The sequence below is a fragment of the Carassius gibelio genome, chromosome A4 (assembly GCF_023724105.1).
Source record: "Carassius gibelio isolate Cgi1373 ecotype wild population from Czech Republic chromosome A4, carGib1.2-hapl.c, whole genome shotgun sequence".
NCBI classification, from domain to species: domain Eukaryota; kingdom Metazoa; phylum Chordata; class Actinopteri; order Cypriniformes; family Cyprinidae; genus Carassius; species Carassius gibelio.
In genome coordinates, this window is record NC_068374.1 from 36,258,362 (window position 1) to 36,279,691 (window position 21,330).

Genomic DNA, 21,330 nt, shown 5'->3' on the forward strand with positions numbered 1-21,330 from the left:
CTGGATATCTTTGGACAAACAATATAAAGTACCAAATGTACATGTTATGATCACATGCTGATCGCGTCACCACACTTTCAGGATTTGTCACTCTGTTAGCAGCACAAGATGACAAGATGAGTTAGGCAGTGCTTGGAGTTCACATCACAAACAGACCGGTGGTGAACTAAAGCAAGTCGAGTGTTTTGTTCTTCTTTTGTTCAAGCACTGCACAGTTCAGGCATGTTTTTTTTTTTTTATTTTTTTTCAGGGAACAAACTGGTTTGGGGTCTTCATCATCATCCACTTCATTTGACCTGAAGACTGAGAGGAACATGTTTGATGAGATTCGTTTTATTCAGGAATCACACGTTCAGAAAATCACGAACAGGAAAATGTCGTGTTGACTCATAACTAGAGACTCTGAATTGTACGTCAGGGAAGCGTGTGCACACTAACCTGCTGGCAGTGTTGTTAGAGGGGATTTGGGTACACCTGTCGAGGGTCATAGGTCATTTCTGGCATGTATTGCTCATGTAGCTCTGCGTCCAGCGGGAGGCCGTCCATGTGTAAATCAGAGTAACCGTATGGAGGGTAAACTGCATCCAGATCTGAGAGAGAAAGAGAGAGATCAGCTAAAGTTACAGTTATTATGTGGAACACAACATATTTCAATTGTTTTTGTCTTTGTTGTAATTTTATAATTACTTCTTACATTGTTAATAAAAAACGTATTTCATTGTAAGTTTAATGCATTGACTAACTAATGTGACATATATAAAGAATTTTATATGACATATTATAGTGTATATTTATTATAATTGTGAATAATGCTATATAGTTTGTATAAATAATATATGAATGTTATAATAAAATACAGATTAAATTTAATGATATATAAACATTGTAGTAAATCACACTATACAATTACACTGAAATATTGTATATAATGTAATATATTTTATATTTTGTAAAAATATCTAAAATATTGACATTATTATAATATATATATAGACTATATATATATATATATATATATATGAACATTATAATATTATTATATTTAAATAATACTGTTGCTTTGGATAAAAGCGTCTGCTTAATGTAAATGTAAATACTATAATTTTCCTTTCCTTATTTTATAACAAACGTTTAAAATTTTAATTTTATAAAAATTGTTGAATATATATATATATATATATATATATATATATATATATATATATATATATATATATATATATATATACACATATATATATATATATATATATATATATATATATATATATATATATATATACACTCACACTATATAATATTTATATTTATATACTATACAACAAATTATATATAGAGAATTATTTTTATAATTATAGGTTTGTAAAAACAGCATGGTTAAATGTGTAAATTACTCAGTCTGTTGTTTTTTAATTATATTTTAACACATTAAATTGACAGTCCAACTAAATAAATTATTACAAGGTATTTGAATATTTGTAGTATTATTAATAATACATTTAATTATTCATTGAACATCATATTTGCTGCCTTTTTATAAAAGCACTAATCTGCTCAAGGTCATGCGTGTTCACTAATGAGATGTACAGAAGTAAAACAGAGTGCCTGAAATCTTTTAACCATGGTAAAATCAGTGTAAACAGTGTGCATAGCATCATTGCCTTGAATAGAAAATGTGAAAAAGAATAAAAACATCTACAGTACTTCAAGCATTTTCACATAACGGAGTACCCTTGACATTGATTGAGTGCTGGTTAATAAAGTGTAAGTGACCGAGGGGGATTTCAGATGAACTAATTCAATGAATCCAACTGCCACATTCAGGCAGAAACACACACGTACACACACACACACACACACACACACACACACACACACACACCCTGAGGCCAGAGCAGAAACACCTGAAGAATCAAATGGAAAAACACCCTTATCCTAAAACTTCACGTCATATTTATAATAATGCACTGAACATGTTGTTTTTTTGTACAAGACAAAATATTACAGATGTTTTTTTGTTTTTGTTTTCAGTAGGTTTTTTATATAGACCTGCAGGGAACAAAACATTCTTATTCTGAAGATCTTTAATCATTATATGAAGCAGCATCTTCATTATTCATCATAAAACAATCATTTATTGAACATCATTCTTACATTCTCATTCAGAATTCGTTTATAGTCTATTGCTTTCATGACATATAATTTAAAAGTTAAGTTTTCCATACAGATGCATTTATTTTAGACTTTCATTGTAAGTGCATTTCTGCTAATTTTTACAAACTGTGGGGTGTTCTTCAGATATTTTATGTCTGAACAGTATCAGTGTGTGAAATATTTGTGTAACAGGATCAAACAGGTCGATCAGGTTTCAGTAGGTTGTTTTTTATTTCCAATTTTGACGAACGAGTGAACAGCACATCGCATCCCTAACGTACCCATAAATGTTATTCTGTCTGTTCGCGGGACGGACTGACAACAACACAATCAAACCACTCTCGCGCTTGATAAAAATGTGAATTCAATGACTGTCTCACTTTATCTTTTCGTCTTTGACCCTTCTCTCACATGCACACGCATGCCATAACTCATTTGTCATGTGGCATTTTATTGTAATGCCCTTCACTTTAATGCAGCGAGATGTGCCAGATAAATAAGCAGTGTGTGGTGGTGTGTACTAAAGCAGAAGGACTGTGCTCTCAACTCACCATCTGGTATATATCCAGGGTCGAGTGGCATGGCGGCATGTGCCTGAAAGAATATGAATGCAAACCCATTCATTAAACATTTCTTTCATAACAAACAAAAATATGATACCATTGAAATATCAGGAAATATCAAAATATATATATTAATTGATCAGCAAATCAGTATATCAGAAAGATTTCTGAAGGATCATGTGACACTGAAGACTTGAGGAATGAAGCTGAAAAGTGATAAATTACTTTTTAAAATATTCAAATAGAAACCAGCTATTTTAAATACTAATACTATTTCACAGCATTACTGATTTTACTGTATTTTTGATCAAATAAATGCAGTGGGCACCAATTCACTTTCATTAGGACATATCCATCTCCTTTATATATATATATGTCTCCTATCCATCTCATTTACATTTATAACTGTTTACAGTTTTACACAGTTGCCCCAAAAAGTATTTCTAACGTTCTGGACACAAGTCGCACGTACGTGGATTTGAATGTTATTGCATTAGAAAATATCAAACTAAGTTGTAACATGACACTTTCTGTGATAACTAACATCAATTTTCTAAGCCATTTTTTATCTACACACTAAAAATGGCAAAAAAATATCCAAGTGCATGTGACAGTCATATAACCGTTTGCAGTATAAGAAACCTAAATGACACACTGAATTAATGGAAAAAAGCACACTGTTTCAAATCAGGGTTGAATTGGCAATTTGGTTTGCATTCATTTTCAATAACTGAAAGGTATGTCATCATTTAAGCCGTATCAATGTAATTATTTCATTATGATTGCAAAAAATTGATACTGCATACAATCATTCATCGAAATGAACTCATTGAGTGACCTCTGTGTGTGACTCCTGAATAAATACTATATTCACCATTTCCCAAGCTGCAGGGTCATGTTTGAAGAGGGAATGTGTGAGCTCCACCGACACACGCTTCCTGTAGTCTGAACTCTTGTCCTCCGAGATCCGGAAGAGAACAGCTGCAGCATAGGTGGCTGAAGAAGAGAGAAGGATTACAACCTGATTTTTTGATATATGATATGATACATGATCATTATTAACTTATTATTATGGATTATTATTATTATGTAATTTTTATAATGCATGGAATATATTTAGTGGAAAAAAATACAGTATTTTCCGGACTATAAGAATTAATATCAAAATTAATTTGACATGAACCAATAGAAAACATTACCGTCTACAGCCGCCAGAGGGCGCTCTATGCTGCTCAGTGCTCCTGTAGACTACACTGAAGACATAGAGCGCCCTCTCACGGCTGGAGACGGTAATGTTTTCTCTTGGTTCTTGGTTCTAAATAAATGCGACTTATAGTCCAGTGCGACTTATGTATGTTTTTTTTTTCCTCATCATGACGTATTTTTGGACTGATGCGACTTATACTTTGAAAATTCAGTAATTACTTTAATAACATATGCAGAGATGTATAGTAACGAAGTAGAACTACTTCACTACTGTACTTAAGTACTAAAAGGCGGTATCTGTACTTTACTAGAGTATTATTTTTTTCTCCTACTTCCACTTTTACTTCGGTACATATTTTCGATGAGTTTAATACTTTTACTCCGATATTTTTTTTATGTGCTGCATCGTTACTCGTTACAATTATAATAATGTTACGAATCATTCCATTACAAACCACTGCCAGAACTGTAGATGGCAGGTTTGATGAAGCTGGCACATCATTGAGCGAATCAAGCGACACTGCGCGTGCTGACTGAACTGCTGTGAAGAGAGAGATGAACACCGAGCCGAGCCAGATAATGACTCGTTCACGAGTCAAGAACCGGTTGCATCGGTTCTCGGATGACCAGTAACGTTAGTTCTTTCTGACAGTTCGATTCAATAAACCAGTTGAAGAAAACAGTTCACCGATTCTTTTGCGCTCGATGCAATGGCGTCATTGGCGTTGACTGCACCTGGGCTCATAACATTAACACAGAATCAGTTCAGAATCAATCACCAAAAGAATCAGTTCGGTTCCAGACGCTCTGTGTGTCGGTTTGCTTCACGCTAAATCACACATGCGCAGTATCATCAGCTCCTCGGTTCACGAATCGGACGCGTCTGACAGAAACGGTTCTTGACTCGTGAACGAGTCATTATCTGGCTTGGCTCGTTGTTCATCTTCAGTTCTCTCTTCACAGCAATTCAGTCAGTGTACTGTTTGAGTCAATGAATTACTCCAGGATATTGGTTTGTTTTAAATCAGAGGGAGTGTCAGACACATTAAACAAGTTAACAGCTTAATTCATCTGTGGATTAATGCGTATTGGAGACACGAACTGTTTAAAACGATTCAATTCGATTTGATGGACTGTTTCAAAAAGATCCGGTTACATCGAATGATTCGTTCGCGAACCAGATATCACAAACTGCTTTGTTTTTAACTGTCTTACAACAGACACAGAAGAGAAGACAATGCTGAATAAAATCGTAGTTTTTGCTATTTTTGGACCAAAATTTATTTTCGATGCTTCAAAAAATTCTAAATGACCCTCTGATGTCTTATGGGTTTGAAACAACATGAGGGTAAGTTATTAATGACATAATTTTGCAAATTGGGCTAACTAACCCTAGTAACCGTTTTTTTGTTTACAAGAAGTTACAGTCAAAGGAATTGTGATTGTCATTTAGGTTAATCATTTGAAATAGTAAAAACAATATGTTCAAACTTTTGACTACTTTCTTTAATTGCTACATAACACAATACTTCTACTTTTACTTTCAGTACTTGAGTAGTAAATTTTAAAATAGACTACTTGCAATACTTAAGTACAAAAAATGTTGAATACTTTAGTACTTCTACTTAAGTGTGGTGCTTAAAGAGCACTTCTACTTCTACTCAAGTCACTTTTTTGATAGAGCACTTGTACTTTTACTCAAGTATGGTTCTCTAGTACTTTATACATCTCTGAACATATGACAAATAAAAAGGTAAAAAATTACAGTAAATGCTTTTCATTGTTACAAAAGAGTTCTATTTAAGTAAATGGCGTTCTTTAGAACTTTCTTTTCATCAAAGAATTCTGAAAAAAAAAATCATAATGTAACACACATATAAATATATAATGTATACTTGATTATTATGTAATATTTAACATTAATTTATTATGTAATATAAATGTACATACAAATAAAATATACACATACGTATAAAAAATACACTTGCTGGACTATGACTTTAATGGATGGTCTATTAATCAAGTGAAGTGTAAACAGACTTTTTAACTAAATGTATTCCTGAAAGTGAAATCTTCAGCTTGTGAGATTAATGGCCATTTAACACGTTATGTGCCGAGCTGAAGATTTGGTTGCAAACTTTTGGTCTTTCGTGTATTCTGCTTCTTTTCGATGCTGATGTGTGGCACCTAAGTCAGCACCTAACGTCATGCTGTGTCTGACTTTGTTACCACAGACTGTCATTGTCCAGCAGATACAGGAGAAAGTGTTGAAAGGGAAGTGAAGCCCAAGTATGGTGACCCATATTAGGAATTTGGGCTCAGCATATAACCCATCCAAGTTCACACACACCCGGTAATTCACTGCCCCCCACTTACAATCCCTTCTCGACCGGAGACTCGAACCAACAACCTTCAGGTTACAAGTCTGACTCTCTAACCATTAGGCCACAGCTGCCCCCAAACAGCTTCCTCTGGATGGGCATCACTCACCAATCCCCTCATTGGGAGAGTGCAGGAGCTCCATTAGAGGTGCAGATGCTCCTTCTGCGTCAATCATCTCAGCAGACTGCTTATCCAGAGCCAGTTCACACAAAACACCAGCGGACACACGCTTTATGTTCTCCACGTAGGAGTACAGAAGCTAACAGGAAACAGGAAGTCAAAGAATGAGAGGGGTCATACACACACACAAAAAAACTCATCTGTGCTGCTGTTTCACTACTGCTTCATCAACACCTACATCTCATTACAAGGTTGTATTTTTCTTGCACTTCTTATGTAATTGTTTCCTATTGTTTTAAGTTACTTTGGACTTACCGTAAAAGCATGTACCATAATAATAATGCACAGTTTTTTGGGAAGCAACTAAAATGAGTGACAATAGTATTTTTCTGATATCGTAACATAACTCTGTCGCTTTTTTCAATAACAAACCACTTTTCCCAACAAATAGCAACTAACCACTTCATCACTATTTTAATGTCATATTTTATTTTGCACAGATAATTACCAACATAATTTTTAACACTCTCTGTCAGTTTGGGGAAATATGATTTTAGTGAATTGGTTCATTTAGCAGATTCATCTATATGAATCAACACTGAGTTCCTGCACAAAGGCAGTGTTGTTAAAGCTAAAACTATTAATAATCTTATTCGTTAGTTGAAATAAAGCCGAAATAAAACAACATATAATATAATACAGTATAATATAAATATTAGATCACAAATTAGATGAAAATATATAGTATAGTATACTATACTATAATAAATACTAAATATATAGTAAATAAAAAAAAAAATCATAAATGTTTTCAAAATAAATAAATGCTATAACACTGCACATAAGTCCATTTGTAAAAAATTGTAAAAAAAATTAAGTGAAATATTTTGTTAAATGCTATCATGTATCACTATGTTTTATTCTATATATATTATATACATTTGGCATTATTATTTAGTATGTATGTCTTCAAATTTAATACGATGACTCTACACTGCTTGTTGTTGTGGCAGAAAAATGTGAATCTAAATATAAATGATATCATCTGATATTTATGTATTTCAAAAATATATCACACCCTTATGGTATTTTGTTTATTTGATTTTATTTATTTATTTTTGCTCATAGCTTATCTAACTTCTTTTTCACTACTGCTTGTAGTGTAGCTTGTAGCTTGCAAAAGAGTAGCTTGACTCTATTTTAAAAGAAAGCTTTAAATGTAGCTTCGTTGACACTGGTCTCATAATATATTAATACTGACAAACACACACACACACATACAGACAGCAGCCATCGCCCGCAAAACACCCACACATCACAACACACACACACACACACACACACACACACACACACACAGGTGAACCGCTTTCACTGCCAAAACTGCCATAAGTTGGTTCAGTACTTGCACAAACAGAGGAATGGTCTGCAAGCTGGCGATCTCCCCTCGGTTGATGGGATCTCTGGCCAGTATATGCAAAGCCCCTGTACAGCCTTCCACAATCTCCTCCATTCGCACGCCATCCTGTGGAAATAAAAAAAGTGAGAAGAAAACATTAACTCTAATGCTAAAGGGATCTGGTCCATGCCATATACTGGGACTGGGACCTTGATGCTAACTGGGCTGTATTTTGTCCTCCCTTTGAGGGTTTCGGCCTATATGTGAGGGTGAATAAAGAGTATATACGACAAATCCATGCACAGGTATAAAAAGCTCCAAACGCACCTGATAGGTCTGCTGGGCCGCTGAGCCATGTCTTTGAGTTTCCTGATGAGCTTTCAATAGCAGGTTGATCAGTCGAGGGATTGTGCCAGATTCTCTTAGGGGCGCCTGATTGGCCGGACACAGGGCCAAGTTACGAATCAAACCCACTGTGGCCTATAGTGCGAAAAATGCATATAATTAATGAGTGTTTAGAGCATTTTCATCTGTTTGTTTGAATTTTCTTATTGCTTTCTTATGCTCACAAATGGATTAATGCAATGGTTTTCAAAGTAAATAAAATTACTCTAAATATTAATGTTAATATCATTTAAATGATTCATTTGAATTTCATTTCAATAAATAAAAAACTCTGAAAAATAAAAATGAATAGAAATAAATAGCATGGAAGAATTGAATGGGAAATTTGAGATTATATTGAAATGAGCTGAAAGTTTATATACTGAATTTCATATAAATATCACATTAGCTGATCATTTTTCTTCAAATACGTAAAACAGAGTAAGTTAGTAAGTCAATAAATACATTAAAATAGAATAGCTCAGATAATTTGGAAGAATTTAATGAAAAAATATATATTTTATTATTACTATATATTATTTATATATTATTATAACATTTATTATTTTTTATATTGAGATGCGTGCTTTAGATCGTCTCTGTATTTCGCCAAAGCTGAGCACATTGAGCTCCAAACACTTCCTGCACTATGAATTATTGCAGCCTATGAAAAAATAATTTAAAAAAGATATTCTTTGGGATTTTTCTTTGTGACGGCTAAATTCTCTTCAACTCAATAAACCGTGCCCCACTTTTGTACCGCTGTACCTTTTCAAAAAGACATAATCTGAGTCTTAACTCAGTTGTTGTAAATTCATCACAGTGCAGCTCCATTGTAAGTCCATTCCTCAAATCTTTCATCGTCTTTAACAAGTGACTCACTCTTGTAAATCCCAAAGTGATTTCCTGTTGACTGAAGCCCAGGCACTGACATCAACTCGATTGCAACCGAGCAATGTTACATGCAGCAATAATGTTTTTTTTTAATATTAAAAATCTGAGCTGATTATAAAATTTAGGGGGTGTAAGATTGAATGCAATCTCAAATGTTTCTGGAGGCATCAATGCACATGTGAGTCTTTGCTGGTGAAATCACCTGTATATCACTCCACGATATAGTTCAAATAAATGTCATGCATTTATGTGAAGTGTCTGTCATTTTACTTCTGCCCAACCATTTGTGCACAAAGAGACTAGGGTAAAGGCTTAATTCCAGCCTCCTTCATAACACATCATTAGTCAAAAATGTTCCTCTGCTGATTAGAGAACAGTGACTGATAGAGCAGATCTCTGCAGGGTGGGACGAAAAGCCATGTCAAGTGTTGAAAATGCTGCAAATAAACATGATGCAATGCATTCCACACACTGGGCTCTCATGTGTGTTGCATTAGTGATCCGTCTTTTCCAACTGGCCTGGGTGCAACCCAAGCCATCAGCCAAACTGGGACGGTCCAACTGTAGTACATAAGGTCTTCATGAATCTCATTTGTAAAACCGTTGAACAGTTTTTTGGTTTCCATATAGGAGCCATTATAAAATAAATAGTTCGGCTTTAAATGAACCATGTCCAGATCAGTGATAAAATGCATAAAATTGGGCCATACTGTTACAATACCCTGATTCAACTCGTCAGCTCATTAGTAGAGACTTTAAGAGCTGAAGTGGGTCAGAAAAGTTAAAGGGCTGTGAGAAAATATGATGCATGTCAGAGCTGCGTCTTGTTCAGCAGCGGCAGCTCTAAAAGTAATAGCATCCAAAATAACCGAATAACCAGCTGCAATGATGTCTGTTCATCAAAGAACACAAGAAAAAATAGGAAATCAATCACAGTTGCAGCTTTAAGGATTTGTCTATATTTCATTTAGAATTTAGTGATTGATAAATTTATACATTTCTGTATATTTAATTCTCAGCTTGCTGAAGGGAACGGGTAGCTAAATATGACATTTATTATACTGGGTTTATGTAAAGATTGTTTTAGGTTCACTTAAATTAGAAGTTATTTTTAAAAGTCTAATAGATGTTAAAATTGATAGCATTTATAATGTAATTTTGAATGGCTAAAGTCAATGGTTAAATGTTAGGGGAAAAAAATCATAGAGACAGCAGTATAATTGGTAACAGTGATACTTGCTTTCAGTCATAAAAAGATGCCATCAAACAAATATTTAAAATATACTGTCTTCATGTTTTTTCTTCATTAATTTGAAGATTAAACGTGAAAATATTCCAATATAAAAAATATATTGAATAACTTGTTAGGTGGGATTAATCGCAATTAATTGATTTGTAAAAAAAAAAAGAGAAAAAATCGATTTACAGCACTAGAATTTTTTTTTTAATTCTTAGTAAAATCTGTGTCTTGTAGTTTACTGCATTATTTAAAGCTTCACAAAGTATGTACCACATTTAAAATGTTTTACTGTAAAAAAAAAAAAAGTTTAATAGTAGATTTGAAAAATGTGTCAAATTATGTTCATGCATATGAGATGAACTTGTATCTGTAGCCTAATAAAAGCAATTCGATTTTTAGATTTTTACCTTGTTAATATACCTTTTATTGGACACTTCCGCTCAAGCAATAAAGTAATACCTGACTACATTTAAACAACGGCAATGATAGTGAAAACGTAAAAACTCGGCAGTGTGATGATGTCGATATAGTCTAAAAGCACTACTATATTGGTCAGCTCAACATCAACACAAACTAATCACTGAATGAAACAGTGGAGAGCAACACACAAAACACCGGAGTACACAATCAATGCAAATGCTTATATTTTCAAGATTTCCTATTCAATCAGGAATCTCCGCATGCAGACTGTGAGTGAAAATGAAAACCTGGTATTCTTGTTCTTCTGGATCAATACACACATGCTGAACAGATCACAGCACACACACACACACACACACACACACACAGGTTTCTGCTCCAACGGTCTGAAACGATTAAGTGGGAGATCATGCATGCCGGGAGCCCGTGCCCACAGACAGACAATCAGAGTCCAGCCCACCACAAATCAGAGAGCTGAGGACAGCCAATTACATCCAGCACGACCTTCCTGATTTCCCCAAGATTCAAGGGCTTTGACTGGCATGGAGGCAAGATAAAACAACTGGTTGGTTACTGCATCTGATGGTTATTTTAGAAGTGCAGAGGAAAACTGACCATCTGCAATATTTCATTTTTATATACAAATATTAAGGGCAAATGTTTGGAATGTAATGTATGATTTAAAAGTTTGCGGTTGGTAAAATTGTTTTATGTTATTGAAACAAATCTCTTATGCTCACCAAGGCAAACATTTTTTTATCAAATGTATAGTAAAAACAGTAAAATTGTGAAATATTATTACAATTTAAAATAAATGTTCTCTATTTGAATATATTTTAATATGTAATGTATTCCTGGGATGGAAAAGCTGAATTTTCAGGATAATTTAAATGTCTTCAATGTCACATGATCCTTCAGAAATCATTCTAATATGTTGATTTGCTGTTCAAGAAACATTTTATAATATGTTGAAAACAGTCGTACTGTTTAATATTTTGGTGGACACTTTGATTTCTGGATTCTTTGATGAATAGAAAGTTCAAAAGAACCACTTTTATTCAAAATAAAAAGTCTTTTGGAACATTATAAATGGCTTTACTGTCACTTTTGATTTATTTAACACATCCTTGCTGAATAAAAGCATTAATTTCCTAAAAAACAAAACATGAAGCTCAAAACTGGTTATTTCTGGACCTTTTGCAACACCAAACCAGGGTTATTATCTTTAACTAAAACATTTTTGTTAATTGAAATAATAATATAAAAATAAATTATTAGATGAAAAACTATAACTGAAATTAAAGAATTTAAACCTACTTTAAAATAATTAAAACTTAAAATAATTATATTTACAACACCACCACCAGAAAACTAATAAAGATGACAAAAGCACATTACTAAAAATTTTACAAAAATTAAAATGAAATATATAGTATTAGCCATAATAATTTACACATTTACAATTTACAAGTTAAGTTCTAACAAACTTTATTGCATCACAAAGGGTCTCCGTTGCTCAACGTTCCATGAAAATCAGTGACTCCTGATGCCTTTTTGCTTCCAAAAAACTATCAGTGCGACTATCCTAATTTCCTAACCTTCAAGCAATTCCATACAATTTTTCTTCTATATAACACAAAATTATTTCAGTCATTCAGATACAATGATTTCCAGCTCTCAGTCTGTGTATGGCAGCGGTTCCTTGCATATGATACTTGAGGGCTCTTTTATTGTTCCAGCTAGTGTCCTCAAAATTACACCGAAGCCCCAGAGTAGCGTAGGAGTGCTTCTCAATGACTAAGATCCGGCAGCAAATAAGCTTAACGCGAGAGGCAAGCCTCAGCACTCTTAGACATCAAAGGCATGCAAGAACTGCCCCCAGACGATTCAAATCTGACCTTTAAATTGAAACGGCGGAGAGGACTTTCAAACTGGCAGCAATTCAGACACACCCACATACACACACACAAAATAACACTTACAGACCTTTACCACAGGCCAATAGTGCGGCTGGCCTAAGAGCTTGGTGATGGCTGGGATGCCGTAGTGCAGACGCACTGCATTCTGGGCCAGCTCTGCATCGAGGTGGCGGCTCGTGAGGTGACGCAGGGCGCAGACGGCCGGCTCGGCCACATCCTCCTTCTCTCCAGCCCGGAGCACGGCGTGAATGAGGGCCTCCACCCCACCGCTCTGAGTGACCAGGGCCTTGTTGCGTGCGTTGTTGCAGGTGAGGTTTGACAAGATGCCAGTAGCACAGGTCAGCATGTTCACGTCATCTGAACCCAGCTGACTCACTAAGATCTGCAGGAGACCGTCCAGGCCTTCCTGTGTGGAGATGAAAAAATAATATAAGTTAATGCAATACATTTCACTTTACACTGCTGTTCAAAAGTTCAGACGATCTGTTTCCTCAGTTCAGTGACTGCTGAAGGAAATGGAGCGCTAAATGACTTCTTTCATCATTGGATCATATACACCGGTGTGTTGGCTCAATTCAAGTCCGAGTGAATGACAGGCATCTGTAGTGAGTTCTGACTGAGTAACTTGTAGATCTGTGCTGCCTGAATTGAAAGTTTCGGTTCAGTCACCAAAAAGAACCATTTCAAAAGAATGATTTGTTTGTGAACCGGACATCACTCCGTTTGACTGAGGCTCTGGATTAGAGGTAATAATGTTGTAAATAATGTCTGTAAATAATGTAAATAAGACTGATCATTTCTCTTCATAAGACCTTAATGTATCGTCAGGAGCCACAGGTAGGCTATTCAGTGGTCCTTGATTTGCTTTTTTATTTCCAAAGACAGAGGCAGCTGCATTTTATGAATCACCAAGGACCAGAGTTTCAGTAAAAAAATATCTTTACTGTTCTATTTTGGATGAGCTACTCCTTTAAGTACATTACACCATTGTAAAAGCACATGGTCTACAGAGAGGAACATCTCATTTTACCTGCTTGGTTGCAGCGTCAGAGAGATTCCTCAGGGTCCACAGGCAGTTCTGTGTCAGGCGTTGACTCGAACCTGTGAGATGTTGGCCCAGAGCCTGCATACCTCCTGCCAAACGGAGAGAAAAAGGCTTAGAGTCCATATTTATCGGACAAAAAAAGGAAGAAAGGACAAAATTATCCAGCTACACAACCTGCTCTAAAAAGAAAGTGGCTGTATTACTCCATGGATTAAGCATTGTCTGCCAAGGAGAGAGAAATGTCTTTCAGACTCTACAAAGATAAACTAAAAGCCACATGGCTTAGGAAGATAAAAAGAGGGAAGGAGATTAGGAGACATCCTTGAAAACTGCCTCTCATCCACTGTTGTAACTACCCAATCCAAGCAAGTGTCAAAACGTCATATGAGAGGAGGACATAGTCATGGCATAACTGTGAAGACTTTTATGAGATCAGTTCTGGAATGCATGACAGAGTGAGATATCTGAGTCCCGCAATCTTAGACATTTTATTTCTAAGTATTAATTCACTGAAAGGTCAGAGTTAATATGGTAAAACCTATACAGTGACCATCATACAATGATATGCTGCTGTTATGTTGATTCATAGTGCCAATGTGGAGGATGCAGATTCAAGTTTAGCTTGTAACGTTTCCTGATCACATTTCCCCTTTCTCCTTAGATTTTTTTTTGTCACCCTCCACTGTCTTTGACGGTCATAAAAACTGATTCCTGGTCATGCTGTGCAAAGGAGCTCAGAAAGCTGAATCATCCATTGATTTGCATTCAAATTTCATTTTTTTTTTGTTTTTTTTTCAAAACTGTTGGGTTTGGCTTTTTTTAATTAATACTTTTATTTAACAAGGAGACATACAATTGATCAAAAGTGACAAAAAATATATGTATAATGTTTTTACAGATAAAAGCTGTTACATTTTGATCTTTCTATTTATTAAAGAATCCTAAATGTTTTTATCATGGTTTCCAAAAAATATAAAGCAGCACAACAGTTTTTTTAACATTGATAGCAATCAGAAATGTTTCTTGAGAAGCAAATCAGCATATTAGAATGATTTCTGAAGAATCATACGACACTGAAGACTGGAGTAATGCTGAAAATTCAACTTTGCGTCATTGAAAAAAAACAAAAAACATCTTGACGCAATGTCGGTGGCCGACGCAAAATTGGATATCACTTTGCGTCCTCTCTCCTCCTTCACTGTCATCGCTCCTGTTTTTTTTATCCTTCCATCTCCTCCGTGGGACTGGAGACCAGTGGGTCGAGCAGGTGTCGCTCATTTCCAAATAACTCCACCGGCCTCGCCCTGTTCCCACGGCTCTCGGCCCCACCCCACTCATCACAAGACCAATCTACTTCAAGTGTAAATTAAACGAGCCAATGCACATTGGCATGCAATTATTGCATCCAGCTGCCGCTGATCACAGCGTGAGTATAAGAAGGCAGCAGGTGCAATGCATACCAGCTTTTCGCTTCGAAGCCGAGCGACAGTATCGTTCTGTTTGCCTCACCTGTGTCTAGGGTGAACTGCAAGTTCAGCACGCTCTGGGAAGCTTCCTGTGTTGGTGAGACTGTGGTCGTTCCAGTGTCGAGTGTGTTGCACACTTCAGGCTGCACCACCCCTGTCGTGTTGCAAGCGGTCATCTCACCTGTGCACCTCAGCATTAAAAGAGCATTTTCCACAAGGCAGAAGCAGCTTCTCCGCAAGCTGCATAGGCACTGCCGGTCAGACCAGACGAGTGCCTAAAGGCCCGACGGTTGGCTGATACTAGCACAATCTTGGGATCAGTTGTGCGAGCACAAGGATTTGGTGCTCCGGCACCTGAGCCTCTTGGGCCTTCGGGTCAACTGGGAAAAGAGTAAACTCTCACTGAGGCAGAGGATCTCTTTTATTAGTATGGAGTTGGACTCGGCCGAACAGACAGCGCACCTCACAGAGGAAGGTGCGCGATCGGTACTAACCTTCTTGAATACGTTCAAGGGCAGGACAGCGGTCCCACTGAAACTTTTTCAGAGGCTCCTGGGGCTTATGGCGGCCGCGGCAGCACTTACACCGTTCAGCCGGTTAAATATGAGACAGCTCCAGGACTGGCTTTATGGCTGAGTCCTGAGGTGGGCGTGGAAGTGCGGCACTCATCGGGTCCAAGTTACACCTGCCTTTCGCCAAACCCTCACCCTGTGGTCAGATCTTGCATTTCTCCAGGCAGGGGTGCCCCTAGAGCAGATCTGCAGGCATGCTGTGGTTTAAACGGATGCCTCCACCACCGGCTGGGGGGCCACGTACAACAGGGATGCAGTCTCAGGGGTTTGTGCGGGCCCGCAGCTGCAGTGACACATCAGTTGGCTAAAGTTGTTAGCAGTACACCTTGCCTCGAACTGTCTCAAAGGTCTCTTACGAGGCAAGCATGTGCTGGTCCAAACTGACAACACAACGACTGTTGCGTACATCAACCGACAAGGTGGTCTGCGCTTCTGTCGTATGTCACAACTCGCCCGCCACCTCTTCCTATGGAGTCGGAAGGTTCTGGGTAAGCCTTTGGGTAAGCATGTCCTCATCGTCAGGTTCCTTGAAGGGGCCAGGAGGTTAAATCCTTCCCAACCCCCCTCTATACCCTCTTGGGACCTGAGTCTAGTGCTTAAATCATTACAGCAGGGCCCATTCAAGCCTTTGCAGTCAGTTGAGCTAAAGTTTCTTTCATTAAAAACTTTGCTCCTGCTTTCACTGGCCTCCATCAAGAGGGTAGGGGACCTGCGGCTGACTCCCAGGTAATCCTGAGGCCCCGGCCTGACTGCGTGCCCAAGGTTCCCACTACACCCTTCAAAGACCAAGTGGTGAACCTGCAAGCGCTGCTCCTGGAGGAGGCAGACCCAGCTTTGGCTTTGTTCTGTCCGGTCCAATCATTGAGATACTACATAGACCAGACACAAAGCTCCAGGACCTCAGACCAGCTCTCTGTCTGTTACGGAGGACGGCAAAAGGGGAGTGCCGTCTCTAAGCAGAGGATAGCCCACTGGATTGTGGATGCCATAACCCTGGCTTATCAGGCTCAAGGTGTGCCCTGCCCATTCTGGTTGCGAGCTCACTCAACTAGAAGTGTTGCATACTCCTGGGCGCTGGCTCGTGGCGCCTCACTGACAGATATCTGTAGAGCTGCGGGCTGGGTTAACCCTAACACGTCCGGTATCCTCCTGTGTTCTCACCTCAAACGGATAATGGCACTGAGAGGCTCTGGTTAGTGTCGGCTTGCTTAAACTGCTCAAGAGTGTCCGTACTGTAGACCCTGTTGAGATCCTCCATCACCCTAGGCAGCTGGACACAGCGGAACATCCGGTGCCAGGCCTTCATGATGAATCCTTGAGAACCATGGAAGGCTGGGTTCCATATTGAGACCTAAGCGGTACTTGTATGTGTATAGTCCATGGCACAGCCTTAGACCCGTGTTTCCCTAGCAGAATTCTGCCTTCCCAAGAGGGTTTTAATCATCTCAAATTTCTCCATATACACCTAAACGGATGCTATATGTGTTTTTGCTCCCGAGACCTCCTTCGGGAAGGAAGGGGCTTTCGCAGCATCCCTGTTCCAAGCGGAATGGGTACGTTTTCCCAGTGTCAACCAACCCAGTGAGATAGTGCTTTGACAATGGTGAGTGGAACTACTTGTTCCGAGCCCCAGCCTACACCTTATAGGGGCGCAAGCGGCTCGCACAGGGCACTGGAAGGGGCAACACCCATGGCGCTTTGGTAAGGATCCCATTTTGCGTTGGTCACTGACGTGGCGTCTAGAGTGACTGACTGAAAGGGAATGTCTCGGTTACGTATGGTAACCCTCATTCCCTGAAGGAGGGAACGGAGACACCAAGTCCCGTCGCCATGGTTGCTGTACCGACGCTGAGCTGCTGGGTCTCCGGCTCGGCTCCTCAGCGAAAACCTTGTATGCATTGCACCTGCTGCCTTCTTATACTCACGCTGTGATCAGCGGCAGCTGGATGCAATAATTGCATGCCAATGTGCATTGGCTTGTTTAGTTTACACTCGAAGTAGATTGGTCTATCGAAGTGATAATCCCATTTTGCGTCAGTCAACGACGTAGCATCTCCACTCCCTCCATTAGGGAACGAGGGTTACCATACATAACGGAGACAAATTGTTACACAAAAAGCAAATGATTATCATTTGCGGTAATCTCAGAAATAATTCATAATGTAATAATCACTTATGTCTATAAAACTCATGCAAATTCATTCAGCAAAAAGTGAGGAAAAATATGCAAAAAAGCCAACAACACCCTCAAACAAAATCTGAAGCAGAAAAAAAAAGAGATGGAGATTGTGATATTACAAGGAAATTATACAAAAATGCCCATGAGAAAAGACCTTGAGAATGAAAGAAAAGTGAAATGAATATTCCTCCAGGGTCTTGGAATCAAAAATACATAAAAGTGAAACAAAGGGGAAAAGAGTGTTAAATGAAGAACGTAACACACACATTTACTCACCAGCGTCAACAATAGCCGGCTTGTTGCTTGGACAGACAGAAAGCACCTTCAGGACTCTGCTGGTGGTCCATAGGAGCTTCTCATAGTTGTAGTTTCTCATAATGAACACCAAACTTTCTGGGCCAGCATTTGCCAGGATGATCAACTGTGAAGACAGAAAAAACACACAGATTAAGGCCACAAATATACTTTAAGTGCAATCAGTCTCTAAGGCAATGCATTCTCAGTGATGATACGATGCCTTGCTCTCCTGATTGCCGTAAGACAGCAGCTGCAGGCAGTCTGTGGTGATGGCCAGGAACTTGGGGTTAGTCTTTTTCAGAAGAGGGACCATCCTTTGCAGTCCATCGGCCAGACGCACCGCCATCTTGGCTCCCTCCTGGTGCAGTAACAGGTTGTGTAACGTGGTAATGGCATAGAACAGCACTGACTCCATAGGGGAACTGAAGAAAGAATAAAATATGTATAACATTTTCAAATCAAAAAATAGGATGATCCCCATATTTACATGTATACAGATATTTTTATATTGCGTAGTAGTAAGCATGATATTAAAAAGTTCCACAATTTAATGCTTTCATACTTTGTTGCACAACAACAAGTTATTCAAATATTATCTAAAAAAAAATATTTAAATAAATAAAATATTTATTGTCTATTAAATTAAATATTTATCTTTTTTCTAGTCAATATAAGGATAAAAAAGGTGAAAGGCAAAAACGTTGGATGATACAACCCAAATAAAATTCTTGAACACGTGGAAAAAAGATTAACATTATTAACAATACATAATACATGTACACTACTTATTATTCAATTTTTATAAATAATAAAGAAATAATAAAATGTAAATTAATAAAAAAATAATTTATAAATATGATTACTTATTCAAATAAATAAAATATCAACTTATTATATTATATTATATTATTTTACACAGAATAGAATAGAACAGAATAGTATAGAATAGAATAGAACAGAATGAAAATTATGATAAAATAATAAAGATGAACATTATTAACACAATTCTTATTATTATTAATAAAATAAATAAAATACTATTTATTAGTCAAATAAATAATAATAAACAAATATCAAAATTATATATTGTTATTATAGATATTAGAATATGATGCATTTCAATAACAATTTCTATAAAACTATTGACAATTATTGCTTTTGATTTCATACTGTTAAAATTCAGCATTTGTTAATATTCTTTGCATATAATTTTCTCCGGAGCTCCAGTATCCCGGACCTCATTTTGAAAATTTAATAGATAATTATTTAAATATAATATGAAAAGTATTATATTATGTATTGTTGTACTATTTCAGTTACAGCATAAATTAGTCTTCTTGATTAGAGAAAAACAGATAGTCCTGCCATCGTTGATCAGGATGCACAAACAAACAACGGTTGCCATCAGGAGGATGCAATGTTTTCACAGAGCTACAAACGCGGCTACAAATGGTTAACGTACAGTTGTCTGTGCATATTAAACTAAAACATAAAAGAAAACCAGAAAAATGACACACACCACCTTTAAAGATTTAGACTGCTGTCAAGTTCTTGCATGCAGCAGTCTTTAAGATATCATCCTTGAGCAAGACATTTAACTATAGACTGCAGCAAACAGACCGTCCCTGTAACTTAATATGGTGATACCGTGTCAAAGTTGAAGCGGCCCTGGTTGCACGGTCATAAAGATCCTGCTCTACTCTATTTTCTCAACATCTGCCGCAAATGGGCTTTCTGACAGAGCAAATTTCCCATCAGAGTCCAAATATATCTCTAAAAATGCAGCTCTGCTATAGCCCTCGTTGCAGTATAGTGGACGCTTTCATATACAGAAAATGGACACACTCTGGCTTTAGCATTGCTTAGTCACAGCGTTCATTAAAATGCACCAGAGGTTAGAAGATAAAGTGAGCACAAATTAATGTGCACCACAATGAGAGAAGAGCTAAAGTCGCTCACCAAGCTTAATACGACGCTCAAGAAAACGCCAGGTTGACCAGACCAGCAACGGAAGGATTATGGCTTCCCTGCTGACCATCTTAAAACCAGCATGAATTTCCATGCTGGTACAGGCTGGTTAGTGCTAGTTTGGTCTTGATCTAGCACGGTCCGTCTAGGAACTGCAGCATCCATCAAATGTTTGCCACTATTTAACCGAAACCCTTTGTCTGTCCATGTACAATCAAGGGACTAATTAAAACATGAAAGCATTAGACCGGCAAGCATCTGTCAGTCTTCGTTTATCTAATATTACAGACACAGAAGTCAACACTGGGAATATGCATTTTCAGAGATGGCTGATATACTGCAGATAAAAATGTTTTATTTATTCTTCAATATGGTTTTAATATTTAACATTTTACATAAAAACATCATTTGGGCCAGGTAGCGATTTTTACAAAGTAGATATTTAATGCAAAAATCTAGTCAAAAGCTTTATTAAGAATATTTATATTTTTTTTTATTTTTTTTATTTGCTATTATATTTTTGTTATTTTTTATTTATTTTTATTTTACAATTATTTTATATATTATTATATTATACATTATTTTCATTTATTTTGGTATTTTATGTTTGTTAGATTTTTTATCTATTTAGTTTTCATTCATTTTTATTGTAGTTTATCTGTAACATTCTGTTACACCCACATGCTGATCAAGTGCACACACTACACTGTGCACAAACACCTCAGACACCTGACCTGAGCATGCGCACTAGTGCAGGGATGCCGCCTGATTTGAAGATAGCTAGCAGTCCCTCGCGCTGGTGCGAGAGGCAGTGCAGAACACTGGCAGCGCAGCGTGCCGTCTCCAGGTCTCCGGTGTTCTGCATGGCCCTCACCACAGCCGACACCATCTGAGGAGACTGCATGAGCACACGGCGAGACGCCTCCTTCCGAGTAAGCTGGTTCACAATCAGCGCTGCCTTATTTACCACCACCTGCAATGGTAAAATGGTCAAAAAAACTTTTATGTGCAGCAATTCTGGTATGTAGAAGTATGATATGACATAACAGCAGTATAGCATCCAATGTCTAAAAATGGTTGCATGCTTTCGGCAGCCAGTAACTGAACCTGGAAAATAGATCC

The 21,330-nt window shown here is 37.3% G+C and overlaps 1 protein-coding gene across 1 annotated transcript in view; it reads right to left on the reverse strand.

Moving 5' to 3' along the window:
- LOC127971210 (junction plakoglobin) overlaps positions 1-21,330 on the reverse strand; it is a 44,172-nt gene that overhangs the window by 1,551 nt on the left and 21,291 nt on the right. The window contains exons 11-22 of the mRNA XM_052574102.1: positions 20,943-21,225; positions 18,461-18,662; positions 18,220-18,364; positions 13,712-13,815; positions 12,749-13,087; positions 8,152-8,304; positions 7,831-7,950; positions 6,414-6,564; positions 3,592-3,713; positions 2,706-2,748; positions 439-590; positions 1-303 (exon numbers count right to left, since the gene is read on the reverse strand). The exon at positions 1-303 is cut by the window's left edge and continues 1,551 nt beyond it. Of these exons, the coding sequence (XP_052430062.1) occupies positions 454-590; positions 2,706-2,748; positions 3,592-3,713; positions 6,414-6,564; positions 7,831-7,950; positions 8,152-8,304; positions 12,749-13,087; positions 13,712-13,815; positions 18,220-18,364; positions 18,461-18,662; positions 20,943-21,225 (1,799 nt within the window). The 3' untranslated portion in view covers positions 1-303; positions 439-453. The remainder of the gene's footprint in view (positions 304-438; positions 591-2,705; positions 2,749-3,591; positions 3,714-6,413; positions 6,565-7,830; positions 7,951-8,151; positions 8,305-12,748; positions 13,088-13,711; positions 13,816-18,219; positions 18,365-18,460; positions 18,663-20,942; positions 21,226-21,330) is intronic.